Source organism: Bubalus kerabau, chromosome 1 (genome assembly GCF_029407905.1).
Source record: "Bubalus kerabau isolate K-KA32 ecotype Philippines breed swamp buffalo chromosome 1, PCC_UOA_SB_1v2, whole genome shotgun sequence".
Lineage (NCBI taxonomy): Eukaryota > Metazoa > Chordata > Mammalia > Artiodactyla > Bovidae > Bubalus > Bubalus kerabau.
The window spans coordinates 110,382,417-110,404,119 of record NC_073624.1 but is presented as its reverse complement, the minus strand read 5'-3'; the positions used below and the strand labels follow the sequence as shown (position 1 = coordinate 110,404,119).

At 38.6% G+C, this 21,703-nt stretch overlaps 1 protein-coding gene across 4 annotated transcripts in view; it reads left to right on the top strand.

Annotated features, from left to right (window-relative positions):
- Positions 1 to 21,703, top strand: part of METTL25 (methyltransferase like 25) — a 113,408-nt gene that overhangs the window by 16,225 nt on the left and 75,480 nt on the right. For 3 of the 4 annotated variants that reach the window (XM_055586808.1, XM_055586799.1, XM_055586825.1), the window contains exons 2-4: positions 9,128 to 9,292; positions 9,777 to 9,883; positions 17,827 to 18,414. In XM_055586808.1, the coding sequence (XP_055442783.1) occupies positions 9,128 to 9,292; positions 9,777 to 9,883; positions 17,827 to 18,414 (860 nt within the window). Of the gene's footprint in view, positions 1 to 3,071; positions 3,388 to 9,127; positions 9,293 to 9,776; positions 9,884 to 17,826; positions 18,415 to 21,703 lie in introns of those variants that run through there. The other variant, XM_055586817.1, reaches the window with a different exon arrangement.

The following is a 21,703-nucleotide window of genomic DNA, read 5'->3' as shown; positions in this document are numbered from 1 at the left end:
CACTGAAATGGTGACATTTGAACAAAGACTTGAAGGAAAATATCTGAGGGAAAATGGTATCAGAGGAGAAAAAAAGAGGAAGGCCTGAGTAAGCACATCCCATGTGACATCTTGAAAGATTTATTTTTATTTATTTTTTATATACTAAATCAGTTTCCTAAACTGCCGTTGTTTTGTAAGCTGTTTTTATTTCCTTCAAATTAAACTATGAAAATGGTCTATTAAATACTGTGTATTTACTCTAAGAAATATTAGAGTAAAAACTGATATTCTTAGTTGTGCATTGAAATATGTACAATATCATATATGAAACGCGTTGCCAGTCCAGGTTCGATGCACAATACTGGATGCTTGGGGCTAGTGCACTGGGACGACCCAGAGGAATGGTATGGGGAGGGAGGAGGGAGGAGGGTTCAGGATGGGGAACACATGTATACCTGTGGCAGATTCATTTTGATATATGGCAAAACCAATACAATATTGTAAAGTTAAATAAAATAAAATTAAAAAAAAATTAAATGTAAAAATGCTTTTGAAATTGTTCCATGTACTTTATACATTCATTGTGATGTACTGTTGGCACAGTAAGGATATGCATATCAATTTCTTGTTAATTATATCATTCTTTCTAAGAGCATGGTTTAGTCTTAAGGTAACATTTTTTTCATTTTATATGCAACCATAAATTATGCTGAAGCTTTTGTAAAAAGTTTCCTAGCACATAATTGAGTAACATATATTGATTTTTTTTTAAAGGCCACAGTATATATTCTGTTTCTGCCTTATATAGATTATAGGGTTATGGATATATTTATGCATTCATAAAATTTAATATACCCCATGTTTAATTTTCATACTTCAGCAAGACAGGTTTAACTTTTGATTGAAGTCTGGTAAACAAGTATAAAAGATTGAAGCCTAAAGTCAACTCTTGTGGAAATGCTTTCAAATGTGTAATTAAACTTGCATCAACTTTACATTTCCATTTTAGGAAACATGTAAAATTCATCTCAACCAACACTTACTGAGCATTGTGCTTTGGAAGTTTTATTGCTAAGGAAAAAAAAAAAATTGACTATTTCGGTAACAGTGATGGTGTTAATAGAGTCTGAACGTGGCAGTGATGGGCAGGTTAAGGGGGGGCAGTTCCAAATGCAAGACATTGTTCCATTAGGATTAATGGGTAACTGGATATGTGGATTGAGGGAACAAGGAGCATGGAAGATGATGTAAAGATTTTTAATGTCAGCACTGGGTGACTGATGCCAGTGTTAAACAGGAGAGGAAATAGGAGGAGGGAAAGTTTTGGTGAGCATAAGAAGGTTCATTTCAGCTTGGGGCCTTTTGAATTGGAGACATCTGTAGGTCATTATGTAGCAGTGAGTCCCTAACATTTCTATTGTAATAAGAGGGCACTGTTGATGTCTTCCTGAAACTCTGCTGCTGCTACTGCTGTTAAGTCGCTTCAGTCGTGTCCGACTCTGTGCCACCCCATAGACGGCAGCCCACCAGGCTCCCCCGTCCCTGGGATTCTCCAGGCTAGAACACTGGAGTGGGTTGCCATTTCCTTCTCCAATGCATGAAAGTGAAAAAATAAAGTGAAGTCGCTCAGTCGTGTCCGACTCCTAGCGACCCCATGGACTGCAGCCCACCAGGCCCCTCCATCCATGGGATTTTCCAGGCAAGAGTACTGGAGTAGGGGTGCCATTGCCTTCTCCGCCTGAAACTGGACCATAGGAAATTTTCAGGCTGAGTGATTATAACAGTCGTGACCTTTGCCCTAACCCTTATAACACAGGTAAACGTCAGAATTTAGCACATAGCTGCATTTTATCTCACCTCACCTTCTAAATGTTCTAAATCACTTTTGTCTCCCCTTGCGATTGTGAACATCAGGGCTGAGATGAGGATTTATGCTCTTCCAACAGGCTCGGCAGTACTCTTGCAGTCCTCATAGTGGCCTCAGTGATGACTGCTACCACAGAATCTTAGAATTTGCTTCTCCCAGTGCCTGGTGGTGCCACAGTAGTAAATGCACTGAGGAATTGCTTGCATCCATCCATTCATTCATTCCCTACTTACGGAGTACCTGCTGCGTGCAAGGTGTTACAGCTTTCCACCTAGGCGTGAAACAGTGGGGTGCTTAGTTTCCACAAACAGAAAATCACAACAGCATCATAAAAATGTTTACTTTTCAGGGACTTATCAGTTGTTTTATATATAGAAATTACTCTTTAATTTCTCAATCTTGAAATCACTTGTGGTAAAGAGGAAGCTGTTGGGGGGAGTGAGGACAGTGAAATGATTAAGAAGATGAAATGAGTTTGAACCTATCTTAAGATATTACCATTATTGATCTCTGCCAGAGAGAATTCTTGTTAACTTATTCTGACAGATCTGCCTGGAACTTTTTTAAATGGTGTCTTTCCTGATTTTGTTTCTTGTCCACCCAACTCACCGCTGTGGCATGTTGATTGAATGTGGGAACACAGCCTTGGCCCACGTGCCTTGCTACTTAGTGTTTGTGGGAACCTGGCTAAATTGCAGCCCCTCTAAGTGTTGATTTCTTCCTCTGTAAGTGTGGATAGGAGCACAATATAACTAGCTGATAAGTCTTTTCCATTAAATATCAATTGTTTGGCATAGCGCCTAGGAGGTAGTATATGTACAATAAATGTTAGCAGTAATAGTGATGAGATAATTGTGAATCCTAACTCTGTCCTCCTTAAAGTGCTAGGTAATAGTCTAGTAAAACATCAGACATTTAGTTTTGAAATTTTATTTATATTAAAAGTATATATTCATTGATTGTATTTTATTTCTAGCTTTGAAACATTATTATTTATTTCTCTACTTTGAGATTTTCATAATCCAACACGTGTATGTATAACCTTTCTTTCCTTGTACATTCATCTCTACTGTAAAAAAAAGTACTCAGAGATATCCTGATCTCATATTTAATAGAATTAACTTCTCCCTTGCCTCTTTCCTGTTTTTGCTCCCTCATGCCCAAGTCTTGTAAGAAACTTGTGTCTATTCTGTCTTGTAAGAAACTTCTGTGGGTGGACAGAAAAATAAGAGTAGATAAAAATACAGCATGTAATAAAGCAGAGCAGATAATTCCAGTAGAGGGAGATATTGGCAAAGTAATCAAGCCACATAATATGCAGGTGCAACGGGCATCAAATTTAAAAATGAAGCTTTTCCTGGGTACAAAGTTTAACTAATCAAGAATTAATTAAATAATAAGTTGAGTAACACTGTGGTTTCTGTTCTGCTAGTTGCCAAACCCAAGCTCGATATACAGGTATCTGGGAATGCACTATGCAGACTGCAGACACCATTTCCATCCCAACGGAACTTACTGTTTCAGGAATAGCAGTGAAGGTAACCACTGACACCTCTCTTTCTCCAAATCTCTAAACATCTTAAATAATGGAAGTTACAGGTTGGATCATTTGAAAACAAAGTCACAAAAGCTTTATTTTCGTAACTCAAAAAATTTTTTTCACAGATTTATAGATTATCTGAATAAACTGGTATAGCCTCAAACAACAGGACTGAATCAGAACACTATCTTTTTTATATAAGTAAATTAATAAAAATTTAGTATCTTTGCGATTTGGATCTCCAAATTTCTGAAATTACTAAGAGGCCTATAATTAAAAACAAATTAATGGGATTAATTTGACTTGGATGGGAATTTTTTCATATATTTTCAGTAGGATTGATTCAGTAGTTAAATTGCTGTGAACATTTACTTTTCCAACAGAAACATCACATTTCTTTCTGTTGGCAACCTTGTCCAATAACTGACTACTTTAATAGTCCCTCTGCACTCTGAGATTTAATGCTCTTATTTCTATCACACTCTAAGAATTTGTAGCCCTGGTACGTAGGGATGTTGAGACTGCCCTTAAAACTGAGACTCACTTAATAGTTGACTGAGTTTTCCCCACTGTATCATGCCTAAATATTGTGATGTAGGTTTTATTACTTTTGGCTGCATTAGTTAATTCAGTTTGTAAAATGTCCAAAGAACTTTATATAATATACAAAATGTATTTAAAATAAACTTGTAGTAATCTTATAGTTTAAATTTCTACTTAATTGATTCAGAAATGGAGGTTATACATCTCTGCTAATTTTCTTGTTAATTTAGCAAATATTGCTAGTAATACTATTGACTTATAGATATTAACTTTCAAACAGTACTGTCTTAAACATGTAGTTTTTAGTTAGCATTCTGTAAACCCTCATCAGTTTTCTTGCTTTTAATTTTTGCCAGGAAGCATCATTGCTTTTCATGTTTAAATAGGTTTTTATAATTTCATAGGTAACTTTGGAGGATCATCAATGCTAGAAAAAATTTCATAGCATATATTGCGGTTTGTCTGGTAGAACCTAAGTTGTTCCCTAAATTGCACCATGCTTTTGCAAAGTGATCACTTTAAATATCTTATTTAACCACTAGATGTATTTTTTGATTATTAAAAATATTTTTTTGGTAAATGGACTTGAAAATGAACTATTCCAACAAAAAGAGTTTGTTTGAGCTACTGCCTACAAATCAGAGTGCTTTTTTTTGAAAAAACCTTGATAAATAAATTAACATGCATTAAAAGTGGCTATAGACAAATGAAACTGAACAAATAAAGAGCAAATCTATATTATGTGTGTTCATTGGAATAGGCAAGATTATGCTGTAGTAATAAACCTAAAGACTCAGTGACTGAAAACAATGATGTTTATTTTTCATGTATACTGACTGCATGTTCCTTGTAGTTTGACAGCAGCGATGTCTTTCTTGTCATCTCTTGGGGACTCAGATTGAGGGAGGTTCTATTTTGACATGTCTTTACAATTACAGTTCTAGGCAAAGAAAGTGTAGTGAATCTTTTGATGTTTTTAAAACTTCTGCCTGAAAATGGCATAGTTCATTCACCTTGGTGAAATGCAGCCACATCTGAGTTCAATAGGGTGTATGATCCTCACACAGAGAGGGACATGGGGTGTTTAAAGAGTGGTGGTTTGCTCTGTGAAAGCACTGGGCAGCTATCAGTAGTTTCTATATGAAGTTTAGACAACGTCTGCTCTAAACTGACATTGGAAGAAAATGAACAGTTTTTACATAATCACATAATCATAACCTGATTAATTTTAGAGCTATATTGAGAGTTTATTGAACAAACACACTTGCACACACATACAAAAACACCACTCATAGGTCTACATGGTCCAGTGAATCAGGGTGCAGGGACTTTTTTATAATAACATTTATACCATTAAAGGGCTTCTTTGATAGTTCAATTGGTAAAGAATCTGCCTGCAATACAGGAGACCCCGGTTTGATTCCTGGGTAGGAAAGTTCTGCTGGAAAGGGATAGGCTACCCATTCCGGTATTCTTGGGCTTCCCTTGTGGCTCAGCTGGTAAAGAATCCGCCCACAATGAGGAAGACCTGGGTTCAATCCCTGGCTTGGGAAGATCCCCTGAAGAAGGGAAAGGCTACCAACTCCAGTATTCTGGCCTGGAGAACTCCATGGACTGTATAGTCCACGGGGTCACAGGAGTCAGACGTGACTGAGCAACTTTCACTTTCACCATTGAAAATATTGCTGTTGTTCCACCTGCAGTGTGGACAGAGTGTAACAGCATTGGATGGACTGACCTTCTTTAAATATATGGTTGTATGTCAGCCAGGATCATTCATAAATTGAAGGACCATATTTCAGTTTAGCATGGTTTTAAATGTTTTTCTTTCCTTCTTTCTTTTCTTGGTTTTTGAAAGATCAACAACAAAAATACCAAATTATATGTGGAATCTAAGTATATACTTGTATAGTGTATTATGAGAAAACTAGCTGCTACAAATAAATAGCTAATAGTTTAAATAATAAATATAATGGAACCATTAGTGATATTTTCAAAACTCACACCAAAATGAAAATGTAATTTGTTGTAAGATCAATGTTTTTCATTTTTTTATAGTTTTTAAAAATTTGTTTTTAATGAAAGGATAATTGCTTTACAGTATTGTGTTGGTTTCTGTCATACATCAACATGAATTAGCCATAGATATAAATGGAGAAGCTCTATACAGTCAGCAAGAACAAGACCAGGGGCTGACTGAGGCTCAGATCATGAACTCCTTATTGCAAAATTCAGACTTAGATTGAAGAAAGTAGGGAAAACCACTGCACCATTCAGGTATGACCTAAATCAGATCCCTTATGATTATACAGTGAAAGTGACAAATAGATTCAAGGAATTAGATCTGGTAGACAGAGTGCCTGAAGAACTATGGACAGAGGTTCGTGACTTTGTTCAGGAGGTGGTGATCAAAACAATCCTCAAGAAAAAGAAATGCAAAAAAGCAAAATGGTTGTCTGAGAAGGCCTTACAAATAGCTGAGAAGAGACAAGAAGCAAAAGGCAAAGGAGAAAGGGAAAGATATATCTATCTGAATGCAGAGTTCCAAAGAATAGCAAGGAGAGATAAGAAAGCTGTCCTAAATGATCAATGCAAAGAAGTAGAGGAAAACAATAGAATGGGAAAGATTAGGGATCTCTTAAAGAAAATTAGAGATACCAAGGGAACATTTCATGCAAAGATGGGCTCAATAAAGGACAGAAATGGTATGGACCTACAGAAGCAGAGGGTATTAAGAAGAGATGACAACAATACACAGAAGAGCTATATGAAAAAGATCTTAATACCAGGATAAACATAATGGTGTGATCACTCACCTAGACCCAGACATCCAGGAGTGCAAAGTCAAGTGGGCCTTAGAGAGCACCACTACGAACAAAGCTAGTGGAGGTAATGGAATTGCAGTTGAGCTATTTCAAATCCTAAAAGATGATGCTTTAAAGTGCTGCACTCAATATGCCAGCAAATTTGGAAAACTAAGCAGTGGCCACAGGACTGGAAAAGGTCAATTTTCATTCCAATCCCAAAAAAGAGCAACACCAAGGAATGTTCATACTACTGCACAATTGCACTCATCTCACACGCTAGCAAAGTAATGCTCAAAATCCTTCAAACTAGGCTTCAAAAGTATGTGAACCATGAACTTCCAGATGTTCAAGCTGGATTTAGAAAAGGCAGAGGAACCAGAGATCAAATTACCAACATCCATTGGATCAGAGAAAAAGCAAAATAATTCCAGAAAAACATCTACCTCTGCTTCATTGACTATGCTAAAGCCTTTGACTGTGGATCTCAACAAACTGTGGAAAATTCTTAAATAGATGGAAATACCAGACCACCTGCCTCCTAAGAAACCTGTATGCAGGACAAGAAGCGACAGTTAGAACCTGACTTTGAACAACAGACTGATTCAAAACTGGGAAAGGAGTACGTCAAGGCTGCATATTGTCACCCTGCTTATTTAAGTTATATGCGGAGTACATCATGCAAAATGCCAGGCTGGATGAAGCACAAGCTGGGATCAAGATTGGCGGAAGAAATATCAATAGCCTCGCATATTTGATGATGCCACCTTTATGGCAGAAAGCAAAGAGAAACTAAAGAGCCTCATGATGAAGGTGAAAGAAGAGAGTGAAAAAGCTGGCTTGAAACTCAACATTCAAAAAACGAAGATCATGGCATCCAGTCCCATGACTTTATGGCAAATAGATCGGGAAACAATGGAAACAGTGAGAGACTTTTCTAGGCTCCAAAATCACTGTGGACAGGACTACAGTCATGAAATTAAAAGACGCTTGCTCCTTGGAAGAAAAGCTGTGCAAACCTAGACAGCATATTAAGGATCAGAGACATTTCTTTGCAGCAAAGGTCCGTCTAGTCAAAGCTATGGTTTTTCCAGTAGTCATGTACAGATGTTAGAGTTGGACCATAAGGAAGGCTGAGCTGAAGAAGTGATGTTTTTGAACTGTGGTGTTGGAGAAGACTCTTGAGAATCCCTTGGACTGCAAGGAGATCCAACCAGTCCATCCTAAAGGAAATCAACCCTCAATATTCACTGAAAGGACGGATGCTGATACTGATGCTGAAGTGCCAATACTTTGGCCACCTGGTGTGAAGAGCTGACTCATTAGAAAAGACCCTGATGCTGAAGAAGATTGAAGGCAAGAAGAGAAGGAGATGACACAGGACAAGATGTTTGGATGGCATCACCGACTGAATGGACATGAGTTTGAGCAAGCTCCGGAAGATGGTGAAGGACTGGGAAGCCTGGTGTGCTACAGTCCATGGGGTAGCGTCAGATCAGATCAGATCAGTCGCTCAGTCATGTCCAACTCTTTGCGACCCCATGAATCGCAGCACGCCAGGCCTCCCTGTCCATCACCAACTCCCGGAGTTCACTCAGACTCACGTCCATCGAGTCAGTGATGCCATCCAGCCATCTCATCCTCTGTCGTCCCCTTCTCCTCCTGCCCCCAATCCCTCCCAGCATCAGTCTTTTCCAATGAGTCAACTCTTCGCATGAGGTGGCCAAAGTACTGGAGTTTCAGCTTTAGCATCAGTCCTTCCAAAGAAATCCCAGGGCTGATCTCCTTCAGAATGGACTGGTTGGATCTCCTTGCAGTCCAAGGGACTCTCAAGAGTCTTCTCCACACCACAGTTCAAAAGCATCAATTCTTCGGCGCTCAGCCTTCTTCACAGTCCAACTCTCACATTCATACATGACCACAGGAAAAACCATAGCCTTGACTAGACAAACCTTTGTTGGCAAAGTAATGTAGTCGAACACAACTGAGTGACTAAACAACAGCAACATGCATATGTCCCTTCCTCCTGCCTATTACCCCTTCCCAGCCCTCTAGGTTTTTAAAGAGCCCCAGTTTGAGTTTCCTGAGTCATACAGCAGATTCTCACTGGGCATCTGTTTTACATATGGTAAAGTATGTGTTTTCATGCTACTCTCTCCATTTGTCCCACCCTCTCCTTCCCCTGCCCCTGTGTCCCCAAGTCTGTTTTCTGTCTGCATTTCCATTGCTGCCCGGCAAGTAGGTTCATCAGTACCATCTTTCTAGATTCCATATATATGCACTAATATACAATATTCGTTTTTCATTGATTGTTTTTAAAATCTCCAACCAATTAGCTAGTAATTACTTATTTTGTTGCCAACATTTCTCTTTTTATCTTGATTTTTTTAGATGTTACTGATTTTCCAAAAATATTTTGTGAAACTTCCCAGAAGCTGGTGAATGTGGAAGCGTTTGCTCTGGCTGCAAAGTATTATTCTGTACAAAACTTGGGGATATGTACTTCTTTTGATCAACTTCTTGTGGCCCTTCATGGAAATCAAAAACAGAAAACTGGTAGGTGTGTTTGTGTGTGTGTGTCTATGTTTTTTAGGCATTTAGAAGTAATACACTATTCATATATGTCTATATTTCCAACATGTTCTTAATTTGTTAGACCTTGTATCATGAGCCCTGGTAGACTTACCTGTTCTAAATGAATTGATTTTCTTATGCACTATATTAAACAAACAACTTAGTTATAAATCTCCGCATTTTTTTTCCTTCATTGTAGACTAGTTATCAGTCTTTCCCTTTGTAGTTAATTGTTTTCTATTTCAGGGAACATTTTTAATAATGTTATATGAGTCTTTTTCATTTTTTTAATTCAAATTTGATTCCTAATAGCTAAACTAGTAGATATCTATCATATAGAAACCACAATAGGATCTCTGTATTATTTTCATATTTAATTACAGAAAACATGATCATCAACTGATGCTTCTTACCACATTTTATTTCTTTAGTAGCAGTATGTTAATTTTGTTTTATTTTTGTTCAGATGAGAATGTGAAACTTGATGAGTTTATGAATTTGAAAAAATCTCACGAAGTTCAGGCAATGTCAGAACTCATCAGCAGTATTGCTGAATACTGTGGAATAAAGCAGGTAATAAGAGTATTTCCCTATATATTCTTGTGTTAAAATTATTACCATTTTGAGGGGTATCATTCAAATTTCCTTTTCTACTGTCCTCGTCTAGTCTTTAAAATGTCATTAAGTAATAGCTAATGTGAGATACGTCACATCATTTCTGATCCTTTAAATATGCTCTCACTACACAATACACTGCAATTATAACCAATTTATACTAAAAAGAAGATATGGCTATTAATATTTTACTACAAATTTCACTCTTTTCAGAGTGGATCGAAGCTATGGTAGTTTTCTTATGTTGTAATTCTACCTTGAAGCAGCATTATGAAGATGACTTTCTGCAGAATTGTTTACCACTACGTGTTCCCACGGAGAAGGTGATGGCACCCCACTCCAGTCCTCTTGCCTGGAAAATCCCATGGCGGAGGAGTCTGGTGGGCTGCAGTCCATGGGGTTGCGAAGAGTCGGACACGACTGAGCGACTTCACTTTCACTTTTCACTTTCATGCATTGGAGAAGGAAATGGCAACCCACTCCAGTGTTCTTGCCTGGAGAATCCCAGGGACGGGGGAGCCTGGTGGGCTGCCGTCTATGGGGTCGCACAGAGTTGGACACGACTGAAGCGACTTAGCAGCAGCAGCAACAGCAGTTGTTCCCAAGGACCTGGGGTACCAAGCTGTGGTCAGGGGGCATCTGCCTCATTATTGTAACACAGAGAAACCTGGATTCTTTCATAGTGTCAGAATCATAATGCATTCCTATTGTCAAAAATAGCCTTTGTGAAAGGTAGTAATGTCTGAAAACAGATGCTAAAATAAAATCAATGATTGCCTATATTGGCCTATAAAAATAGTCATTTTTCTTATCCCTACAAGAACATCTAGGGGGTCACGGAGGACTTTCCCTTCTTCAGTTTTTAAGAGGTGTTAGAATCTTTTCCATGTATTCATCCAGACTTCTAGAGAGTGAGGATGGTTAGAAATTAATCACTGCTTGAGCCAGGCTTGCAGAACCACTTAGGGCAACATAGATCTTGAGGGTAGGAATAAGGCAAGAGCTGCAGCAGTAGCTTTAAACCTTTTCTCCATGTGTCATGCCCAAGCAGTACCTGTCAGGATCAGTAACAGGCTCACCATGGTGGTGATACCCAACCAGAGTAAAGGGGGCAAGTACACAGTAAAACTTAACCAGCTGCTGCTGTGCTAACATATGAAGGAATATTCAGATCAGATCAGTCGCTCAGTCATGTCTGACTCTTTGTGACCCCATGAATCGCAGCATGCCAGGCCTCCCTGTCCATCACCAACTCCTGGAGACTACTGAGTCTCACGTCCATCAAGTCAGTGATGCCATCCAGCCATCTCATCCTCTGTCATCCCCTTCTCCTCCTGCCCCCAATCCCTCCCAGCATCAGAGTCTTTTCCAATGAGTCAACTCTTCGCATGAGGTGGCCAAAGTACTGGAGTTTCAGCTTTAGCATCATTCCTTCCAAAGAAATCCCAGGACTGATCTCCTTCAGAATGGACTGGTTGGATCTCCTTGCAGTCCAAGGGACTCTCAAGAGTCTTCTCCACACCACAGTTCAAAAGCATCAATTCTTTGGCGCTCAGCCTTCTTCACAGTCCAACTCTCACATCCATACATGACCACAGGAAAAACCATAGCCTCGACTAGACGAACCTTTGTTGGCAAAGTAATGTCTCTGCTTTTGAATATGCTATCTATGTTGGTCATAACTTTCCTTCCAAGGAGTAAGCATCTTTTAATTACATGGCTGCCTTCACCATCTGTGGTGATTTTGGAGCCCAGAAAAATAAAGTCTGACACTGTTTCCACTGTTTCCCCATCCATTTCCAATGAAGTGATGGGACCAGATGCCATGATCTTCGTTTTCTGAATGTTGAGCTTTAAGCCAACTTTTTCACTCTCCGCTTTCACTTTCATCAAGAGGCTTTTGAGTTCCTCTTCACGTTCTGCCATAAAGGTGGTGTCATCTGCATATCAGAGGTTATTGATATTTCTCCCTGCAATCTTGATTCCAGCTTGTGTGTCTTCCAGTCCAGTGTTTCTCATGATGTTCTCTGCATATAAGTTAAATAAGCGGGGTGACAATATACAACCTTGACGGACTCCTTTTCCTATTTGGAACCAGTCTGTTGTTCCATGTCTAGTTCTAACTGTTCCTTCCTGACCTGCATACAGATTTCTCAAGAGGCAGATCAGGTGGTCTGGTATTCCCATCTCTTTCAGAATTTTTCACAGTTTATTGTGATCCACACAGTCAAAGGCTTTGGCATAGTCAATAAAGCAGAAATAGATGTTTTTCTGGAACTCTCTTGCTTTTTCCGTGATCCAGCAGATGTTGGCAATTTGATCTCTGGTTCCTCTTCCTTTTCTAAAACTAGCTTGAACATCAGGAAGTTCATGGTTCACATATTGCTGAAGCCTGGCTTGGAGAATTTTGAGCATTACTTTACTAGCGTGTGAGATGAGTGCAATTGTGCGGTAGTTTGAGCATTCTTTGGCATTGCCTTTCTTTGGGATTTGAATGAAAACTGACCTCTTCCAGTCCTGTGGCCACTGCTGAGTTTTCCAAATTTGCTGGCATATTGAGTGCAGCACTTTCACAGCATCATCTTTCAGGATTTGAAATAGCTCAACTGGAATTCCATCACCTCCACTAGCTTTGTTCCTAGTGATGCTTTCTAAGGCCCACTTGACTTCACATTCCAGGATGTCTGGCTCTAGGTCAGTGATCACACCATTGTGATTATCTGGGTCATGAAGATCTTTTTTGTACAGTTCTTCTGTGTATTCTTTCCGTCTCTTCTTAATATCTTCTGCTTGTGTTAGGTCCATACCATTTCTGTCCTTTATCGAGGCCATCTTTGCATGAAATGTTCCATTGGTATCTCTGATTTTCTTGAAGAGATCTCTAGTCTTTCCCATTCTGTTGTTTTCCTCTATTTCTTTGCATTGATTGCTGAAGAAGGCTTTCTTATCTCTTCTTTCTATTCTTTGGAACTCTGCATTCAGATGCTTATATCTTTCCTTTGCTCCTTTGCTTTTTGCCTCTCTTCTTTTCACAGCTATTTGTAAGGCCTCCCCAGACAGCCATTTTGCTTTTTTGCATTTCTTTTCTATGGGAATGGTCTTGATCCCTGTCTCCTGTACAGTGTCACGAACCTCATTCCATAGCCCATCAGTCACTCTATCTATCAGATCTAGGCCCTTAAATCTATTTCTCACTTCCACTGTATAATCATAAGGGATTTGATTTAGGTCATACCTGTATGGTCTAGTGGTTTTCTCTACTTTCTTCAATTTAAGTCTGAATTTGGCAATAAGGAGTTCATGATCTGAGCCATAGTCGGCTCCTGGTCTTGTTGGTTGCTGACTGTATAGAGCTTCTCCATCTTTGGCTGCAAAGAATATAATCAATCTGATTTCAGTGTTGACCATCCAGTGATGTCCATGTGTAGAGTCTTCTCTTGTGTTGTTGGAAGAGGGTGTTTGTTATGACCAGTGAATTTTCTTGGCAAAACTCTATTAGTCTTTGCCCGGCTTCATTCCATATTCCAGGGCCAAATTTGCCTGTTACTCCAGGTGTTTCTTGACTTCCTACTTTTGCATTCCAGTGCCCTATAATGAAAAGGACATCTTTTTTGGGTGTTAGTTCTAAAAGGTCTTGTAGGTCTTCATAGAACCGTTCAACTTCCAGCATTACAGGTTGGGGCATAGACTTGGATTACTGTGATATTGAATGGTTTGCCTTGGACACGAGCAGAGATCATTCTGTCGTTTTTGAGATTGCATCCAAGTACTGCATTTTGGACTCTTTTGTTGACCATGATGGCTACTCCATTTCTTCTGAGGGATTCCTGCCCGCAGTAGTAGATATAATGGTCATCTGAGTAAAATTCACCCATTCCAGTCCATTTCAGTTCGCTGATTCCTAGAATGTCAACATTCACTCTTGCCATCTCTTGTTTGACCACTTCCAATTTGCCTTGATTCATGGACCTGACATTCCAGGTTCCTATGCAATATTGCTCTTTACAGCATCGGACCTTGCTTCTATCACCATTCACATCCACAGCTGGGTTTTCTTTTTGCTTTGGCTCCATCCCTTCATTCTTTCTGGAGTTATTTCTCCACTGATCTCCAGTAGCATATTGGGCACCTACCGACCTGGGGAATTCCTCTTTCCGTATCCTATCATTTTGCCTTTTCATACTGTTCATGGGGTTCTCAAGGCAAGAATACTGAAGTGGTTTGCCATTCCCTTCTCCAGTGGACCACATTCTGTCAGATCTCTCCACCATGACCCACCCATCTTGTGTTGCCCCATGAGCGTGGCTTAGTTTCATTGAGTTAGACAAGGCTGTGGTCCTAGTGTGATTAGATTGACTAGTTTTCTGTGAGTATGGTTTCAGTGTGTCTGCCCTCTGATGCCCTCTTGCAACACCTACCATCTTACTTGGGTTTCTCTTACCTTGGGCGTGGGGTATCTCTTCACAGCTGCTCCAGCAAAGCGCAGCCATTGCTCCTTACCTTGGATGAGGGGTATCTCCTCACCGCCGCCCTTCCTGACCTTCAACGTGGGATAGCTTCTCTAGGCCCTCCTGCACCCGTGCAGCCGAAGCATACAAATGAATGGGAAAAATAAGCAATTTGCTGATGACTACATATTTTATGGTACCATTTTTAAAAAGCTCTTAAAGAAAATACTGGTATGTTCTTAATGCAAAAATAGTATATGCAAAAAAAAAAACATTAAAGAAGCAAGGGAATTATACACAATAATCTGATAATAGTTGTTACCTCTGGTAGGGGATGGAGAAGCAAATGGCAAGCCACTCCAGTGTTCTTGCCTGGAGAATTCCAGGGACAGGGGAGCCAGGTGGGCTGCCGTCTGTAGGATCGCATAGAGTCGGACACGACTGAAGTGATTTAGCAGCTGGTAGGGGAAACAGAGAGATAAGATATGGAAAGGGACACGGTTATATGGAATGTAATTACTAACATACCCATCCCTAGGTTGGCTGGTGGCTTCATGGGTATAGCAGATGCTACTGGATGCCTTATTCAAATACTATTGGGCCTTACCACATCATGGTGGCCCGGCTACTTTCTACCTGGCAATTGCTGTATTTCTTTCGCTGTGGATTTTTCTCTGTGTGCTGAAGTATGGCACTGCCTGCATGCATTCTGGGGATTAATTCCTCCCTGTGTGCATCCTTGAATTAATGACTAATACAAGTTAATTAAAAAATACATCAACTCCCGGACTTTCCAGGTGGCTGACTCTGAGGTATGTGTTCTACACTGGCTGTCCGAGTTTTCCAGTGGGATTAAACCCAGGTTGTTCTAAAGTCGTATTTTGCCCACAAAAACACCTTTTTTGGGGCTGCCTTCCTTTCTCTTTTTTTCTTCTCTATTTCCCTAGCAGTGTTTTCTTCACCTCCTAAATAAATCACTTATACTTAAATCTTTGATGGGTATTTGTTGTTGTCCTTTATAGCTTTTCATTTTGACTATACTTATTTATTTATATGAAATATTATATAATAAATAATTTTAAATTGATAAAACAGATTAATTTCTAAAGTGCAGAGAAAAAATTTGAAATAGCGTGTTTCACATTGTTCTTCAGTCGCCCAGTTGTGTCTCATTGTGACCCCATGGGCTGCAGCACGCCAGGCCTCCTTGTCCTTCACCATCTCCCAGAGTTTGCTGAAACTCATTCATTGAGTCAGTGATGCCATCCAACCATCTCATCCTCTGTTGCTCCCTTCTCCTCCTGCCTTCAGTCTTCCCCAGCATCAGGGTCTTTTCCAGTGAGTCGGCTCTTTGCATCAGGTGGTCAGAGTACTGGATCTTCAGCTTCAGCATCAGTCCTTCCAGTGAATATTCAGGGTTGATTTCCTCTAGGATTGACTGGTTTGATCTTCTTGCTGTCCAAGGGACTCTCAAGAGCCTTCTCTAGCACCACAGTTCAAAAGCATTAATTCTTCAGCTCTCAGCCTTCTTTACTGTCCATCTCTCACATCCATACATGACTACTGGAAAAACCATAGCCTTGACTAGATGGACCTTTGTGGGCAAAGTGATGTCTCTGCTTTTTAATACACTCTCTAGGTTTGTCATAACTTTTCTTCCAAGGAGCAAGCATTTTTTATTTCATGGCTGCAGTCACTGACGCAGTGATTTTGGAGCCCAAGAAAATAAAGTCTGTCACTTTTCCATTGTTCCCCCTCTATTTGTCATGACGTGATGGGACCAGCTGCCATGATCTTAGTTTTTTGAATGTTGAGTTTTAAGCCAGCTTTTTCATTCTCCTCCTTCACCCTCATCAAGAGGCTCTAATTTAGTTATTCTTTGCTATCTGCCATTAGAGTGGTATCATTGGCATATCTGAGATTGTTGATATTTCTTCTGGCAATCTTGATTCCAGCTTGTTAGTCATCCCCTGCCCTGGCATTTTGCATGATTTACTCTGCATAATAAGTTAAATGCAGGGTGAAAATATACAGTCATGATGTATTCCTTTCCCAATTTTGAACCAGTCCATTGTTTGATGTATGCTTCTTGTCCTGCATACAGGTTTCTCAGGATCCTGGTAAGGTGGTCTGGTATTCCTGTCTCTTTGAAAATTTTCCACAGTTTGTTGTGATCCACACAGTCAAAGGCTTTAGTGTACTCAATGAAGCAGAAGTAGTCATTTTCTGGAGCTCCCTTGCTTTTCCTCTGATCTGATGAATGTTGGCTATTTGGTCTCTGGTTCCTCTGCCTTTTCTAAATCCAGCTTATACATCTGAAAGTTCTCAGTTCACATACTATTGAAGCCTAGCTTGAAGGATTTTAATCATTACCTTGCTAGCATGTGAAATGAGTGCAGTTGTATGGTAGTTTGAACATTCTTTGACATTGCCCTTCTTTAAGATTGGAATGAAAACAAACTCCAGTCCTATGGCCACTGCTGAGTTTTCGAAATTTGCTGACATATTGAGTGCAGCACTTTAACAGCATCATCTTTTCAGATTTGAAATAGCTCAACTGGAATTCCATCATCTCCACTAGTTTTGTTCATAATAATGCTTCCTAAGGCCCACTTGAATTCACACTCAAGGATGTCTGGCTCTAGGTGAGTGACCACACCATTGTGGTTATCTGGGTATTTAGACCTTTTTTTTGTATAGTTTCTGTTGTGTTCTCGCCACATCTACTTAATCTCTTCTGTTTCTGTTGAGTCTTTGTCATTTTTGTCCTTTATTGTGCCCATCTTTGTTTGAAATGTTGCCTTGTATCTCCAGTTTTCTTGAAGAGATCTCTGGTCTTTCCCATTCTGTTGTTTTCCTCTAATTCTTTGCATTTTTCATTTAAGAAGGCTTTCTTTCTTTGCTATTCTCTGGAACTGTACATTCAGTTGGGTATATCTTTCCTTTTCTCCTTTGCCTTTCACTTCTCGTCTCTTCTCAGCTATTTGTAAGGCCTCCCCAGACAACCACTTTGCCTTCTTGCATTTCTTTTTCTTGAGGATGGTTTTGGTCACCACCTCCTGTACAATGTTAGGAATATCTGTCCATAGTTATTCAGACATTCTGTCTACCAGATCTAATGCCTTGAATCTATTTGTCACTTCCACTGAATAATCATAAGGGATTTGATTTAGGTCACACCTAAATGTTCTAGTGAAGAAAGACAATTTTATTTTCAACATTCATCTTTTACATCTTTTTCTTGACTTATTATTACACTGCTTAGAACTTCTCTTAAAATATTGAATAAAAATGATGAGTTATTTGTTTTTAATGGGATCAAAAATTAAAATAGAGTGAAGCATAACAGGTTGTATAAATTTTACAACCATCCTTTTACTTGCTTTTTAAAAAAATTGAGATTGCTATTATCATCTAATTGAAATCCCTTTAATTCATTCTGATTTTCTTTAGATAATTGACCTGGGTTCTGGAAAAGGCTACCTAAGCTCCTTTTTGTCCTTAAAGTATGGCTTAAAAGTTTATGGAATCGATTCCTCAAATACTCGTGGAGCTGAAGAGAGAAACAGGAAACTGAAGAAACATTGGAAAGTCTATGGTAGGCGGTCAAAACCAGATATCAGTGGACTGGCGTTACAGACAACGAAAGAAAGGAAAGTGCAAGATGAAACTAAAGCAGACATTGAGGGAATATGTAACAGCAGTACTGCAAGTCAAGAGAAGCCACCAGCCTCAGACTTTTTATCAGAGTTTTCAGGTTCTGTGATTTCTGACATCAGAAGACAAATGGAAAACCTAAAGGTTTATTCACACCGAGAGGAAAATTTGTGTTTTGAAAATGCCTTTTCTCTTAGAGACCTTTTGCCTGTTAATGCCGTAGAACCTAATTCCTCATCCCAAATACCTAAGAGAAAAATGTCTGAAGCAAGTAAAGAGAGAAGAAAAATTACTTCGAAGTCAAATGAATCAAATATATATTCACCTTTAACATCTATTATCACTGCTGATTCGGAACTACGTGATATTATTAAAGATCTGGAGGTGATTTCAGTTTTGAATTCTGTAATTTGACTTATGTAAAGGCCCTAAAACATAGAATTAAATTTTAATATTAGCTGCATATCTTATTTGATTACATTAATTGAAAGAACCAAGAAAATAAAAATTCAGGCTTTCATGATTTCCATAGATACCAAAATCTGATAAGAGTACAAGTCTGACAATCTGACAATTATAGTTTTCCAGAATGGGGTGCCCTTGCCCTCCCTTCATTTTTAATACTGAATTAAACATAAGTACAAATACAGAAGCTAGTTAGATAAGTTCTCATTATGCAATTGATGGATTTTTCAAATTCCACTCCAAGAAAATTCTTACATTTCGTTTACATTTGGAGTAAAGATGTATCTAGGGCAATATTGGGCTTCCCTGGTAGCTCAGCTGGTAAAGAATCTGGGTTAGGAAGTTCCTGGGTTAGGAAGTTCTCTGGAGAAGGGATAGGTTACCCACTCTAGTATTCTTGTGCTTCTTTGGTGGCTTAAATGGTAAAGCATCCACCTGCAATGTGGGAGACCTGGGTTTGATCCCTGGGTCGGGAAGAACCCTGGAGGAGGGCATGGCAACCCACTCCAGTATTCTTGCCTGGAGAATCCCCATGAACAGGGGAGCCTGGAGGGCTAAGGTCCATGGGGTCACAAATAGTCGGACATGACTAAGCATGAGCACAAGGGCAACATTATGTTTAATGTTAGAGTTGGTAACCAAAATTTCAATTTTATTGAGCAAGAGTAGCTTCTGAATTCTTAAAAAATTTTGAGCTTTTTCTAAACTACGATTATGTTTAGTTATATCTTAAAGGCAGCATTGTATGTTACACAATATTAGAGGAGTTTCTAGAAATCATTTGGCCTAACTCATTGTTTAGAAATTAAGGTAGCCTTTGAAGTTATGATATTCTGCTACTGCTACTGCTAAGTCACCTCAGTCGTGTCCGACTCTGTGCGACCCCATAGACGGCAGCCCACCAGGCTCCCCCATCCCTGGGATTCTCCAGGCAAGAACACTGGAGTGGGTTGCCATTTCCTTCTCCGATGCATGAAAGTGAAAAGTGAAAGTGAAGTCGCTCAGTTGTGTCCGACTCTTAGCGACCCCATGGACTGCAGCCTACCAGGCTCCTCCGTCCATGGGATTTTCCAGGCAAGAGTACTGGAGTGGGGTGCCATTGCCTTCTCTGTATGATATTCTACTCTTGTTAAATTTTTGAAAAGTCTTCCCTAAAGAATGAATAAACAAAAGACCCTAGAATTCTTTATAAATTTAAATCCTTGTTTGGTTGCTGACCAGTGTTTTAGTACTTTGTCATTTTAGAGTGGGAAATTTTTCTTTTTCCCAGGTATTTTTGTATTTCACTAATTGTAGAAAACTGGTTAATCCTCATTAATTGTTTTTCCTATATATGAAATCAGTAATTAAGTTACAGCTTAACCTTCTGTTGGGGTTAAACAACCCCAGTTACTTTAATTTGACTTCAAAATATATACACTTTTAGTGCTTATTACCATTTATTTTTGCTTTTAAGAGTCATCTGAAAAGTATACAATCAAAACTGTATGCAAGCTTTTATAATAATTTGCTGATAAAATATATGGTGGAAAATTGTTTCTTGGGTCCTTAGTGAAGCAGTAATTTCATAACCAAAACTGACCAATACCTCTTATCCTTTCCATTCCCTATCACACAACACACATGCAGTTCTTAAATATTTTGCTATTAGGATACTATGCTAATTGCAGATTTTTGTTTGCCACCTGCTGATATTATTAACCAATCCTGTATAATGAATACAGTAAAGAATGAGGTTAAATGTTTTTGTGTTGTCTTTAGGGAGAGCTAAGCTTAAAAAGAGAGATTTGTACCTCTATGATCTACCCTTAATTAGCAATAAACCCTCTCTCTCTGAACTCCTTATTATTTATAACATAACATCTAAGTAAAACCTACCCAAGCTGTCTAATCACTGAGAAAAGCAAAATAATTGCACAACATTCCATAACATGTGCTTTGAAGAGAATAATGATTGAAGCAACTGAATATTTTATCAGGCCAAAGCAGTGTACAGGTATAATTCATTTCTTTTGAAAGGTTAGACTTCAGCCCTGCCTGCAATGCAAAAAACCCGGGTTCGATCCCTGGGTCAGGAAGATCTCCTGGAGAAGGGAATGGCTACCCACTTCAGTGTTCTTGCCTGGAGAATCTCTTGGACAGAGGAGCCTGGAGGGCTATGGTCCATGAGTCCCAACGAGTCGGACATGATTGCAGCAACTAGGCACACACATACCTAGATTATATGAACTAAAGTATTATTTTTTGTAAAATAACTCAACTGAAGTAGTTGTATTTGTCCTTAAAATAGTTATATATTTGATTCACAACTTAATGTCTGTTATTTTAAATATTTATAATATCCATTATATTTATAATAACCTGATATTGATGATAAGAATATAAAACATTTACTGAATTTTATTATGTGCCAGAGGTTATACTAAGTCATGTACAAGTATTAACTTATTAAAGTCTTGCAACAACCCATTGAGATGAGATACTATTATTGGCCTCATTTTACAGATGAGGAAATTATGCAACTGAAGAGTTAAATAGCAAACTGATCGAAATTCTTTTGAGTGCATGCCAGTGTAACCACTCTGTGTATGCATTTAAATTAGGCTTTAAGTAATTAGGAGAAACATTCCAAAGGAATTTTACATAATTCATGTTATAAAATTAAGAGCAACATTTTTTATTTGGAATTAATATTGTCATATTTGGTATAATGAGTTAACTAAACTTTTTTGATGTTGGAGTAGAAATGCCAAATTAGCAAGGCTTAATTTCTTTTGAATTTCTTTTGTATGGCAGGTTTTATAAGTTTTGAATGGTGAAGTGCAATTTAAAAATTGACTATTAAGATATTAATGTATCTCAAATCACAAGTTTGTCCTAGTAACACTGCCTACATTTGATTGGTCAAATCAACCTTTATTTTGACTAGTTGTTAAGCAAATATTAATTGCAAAAGAGATCAGAGAAAAGTAAAATGGATACGTAACCAAAAGCATTAGAAAATCAACTCAGAAGTATGTCAGTTTTGATGAAAGATCACAATCATTTTATCTATAAAGGAAATAATTATGTTATGAAAATGGGACATACGATACTTTCTAGTTAGAACTTTATCATTTTTTTAAAGCTCTGCATTCTGATAAACATATACAGTCTTCACCTGAAATGTGTTTTACCTTTCCTTTTAATTTCCAGCATTTCTTTTCTT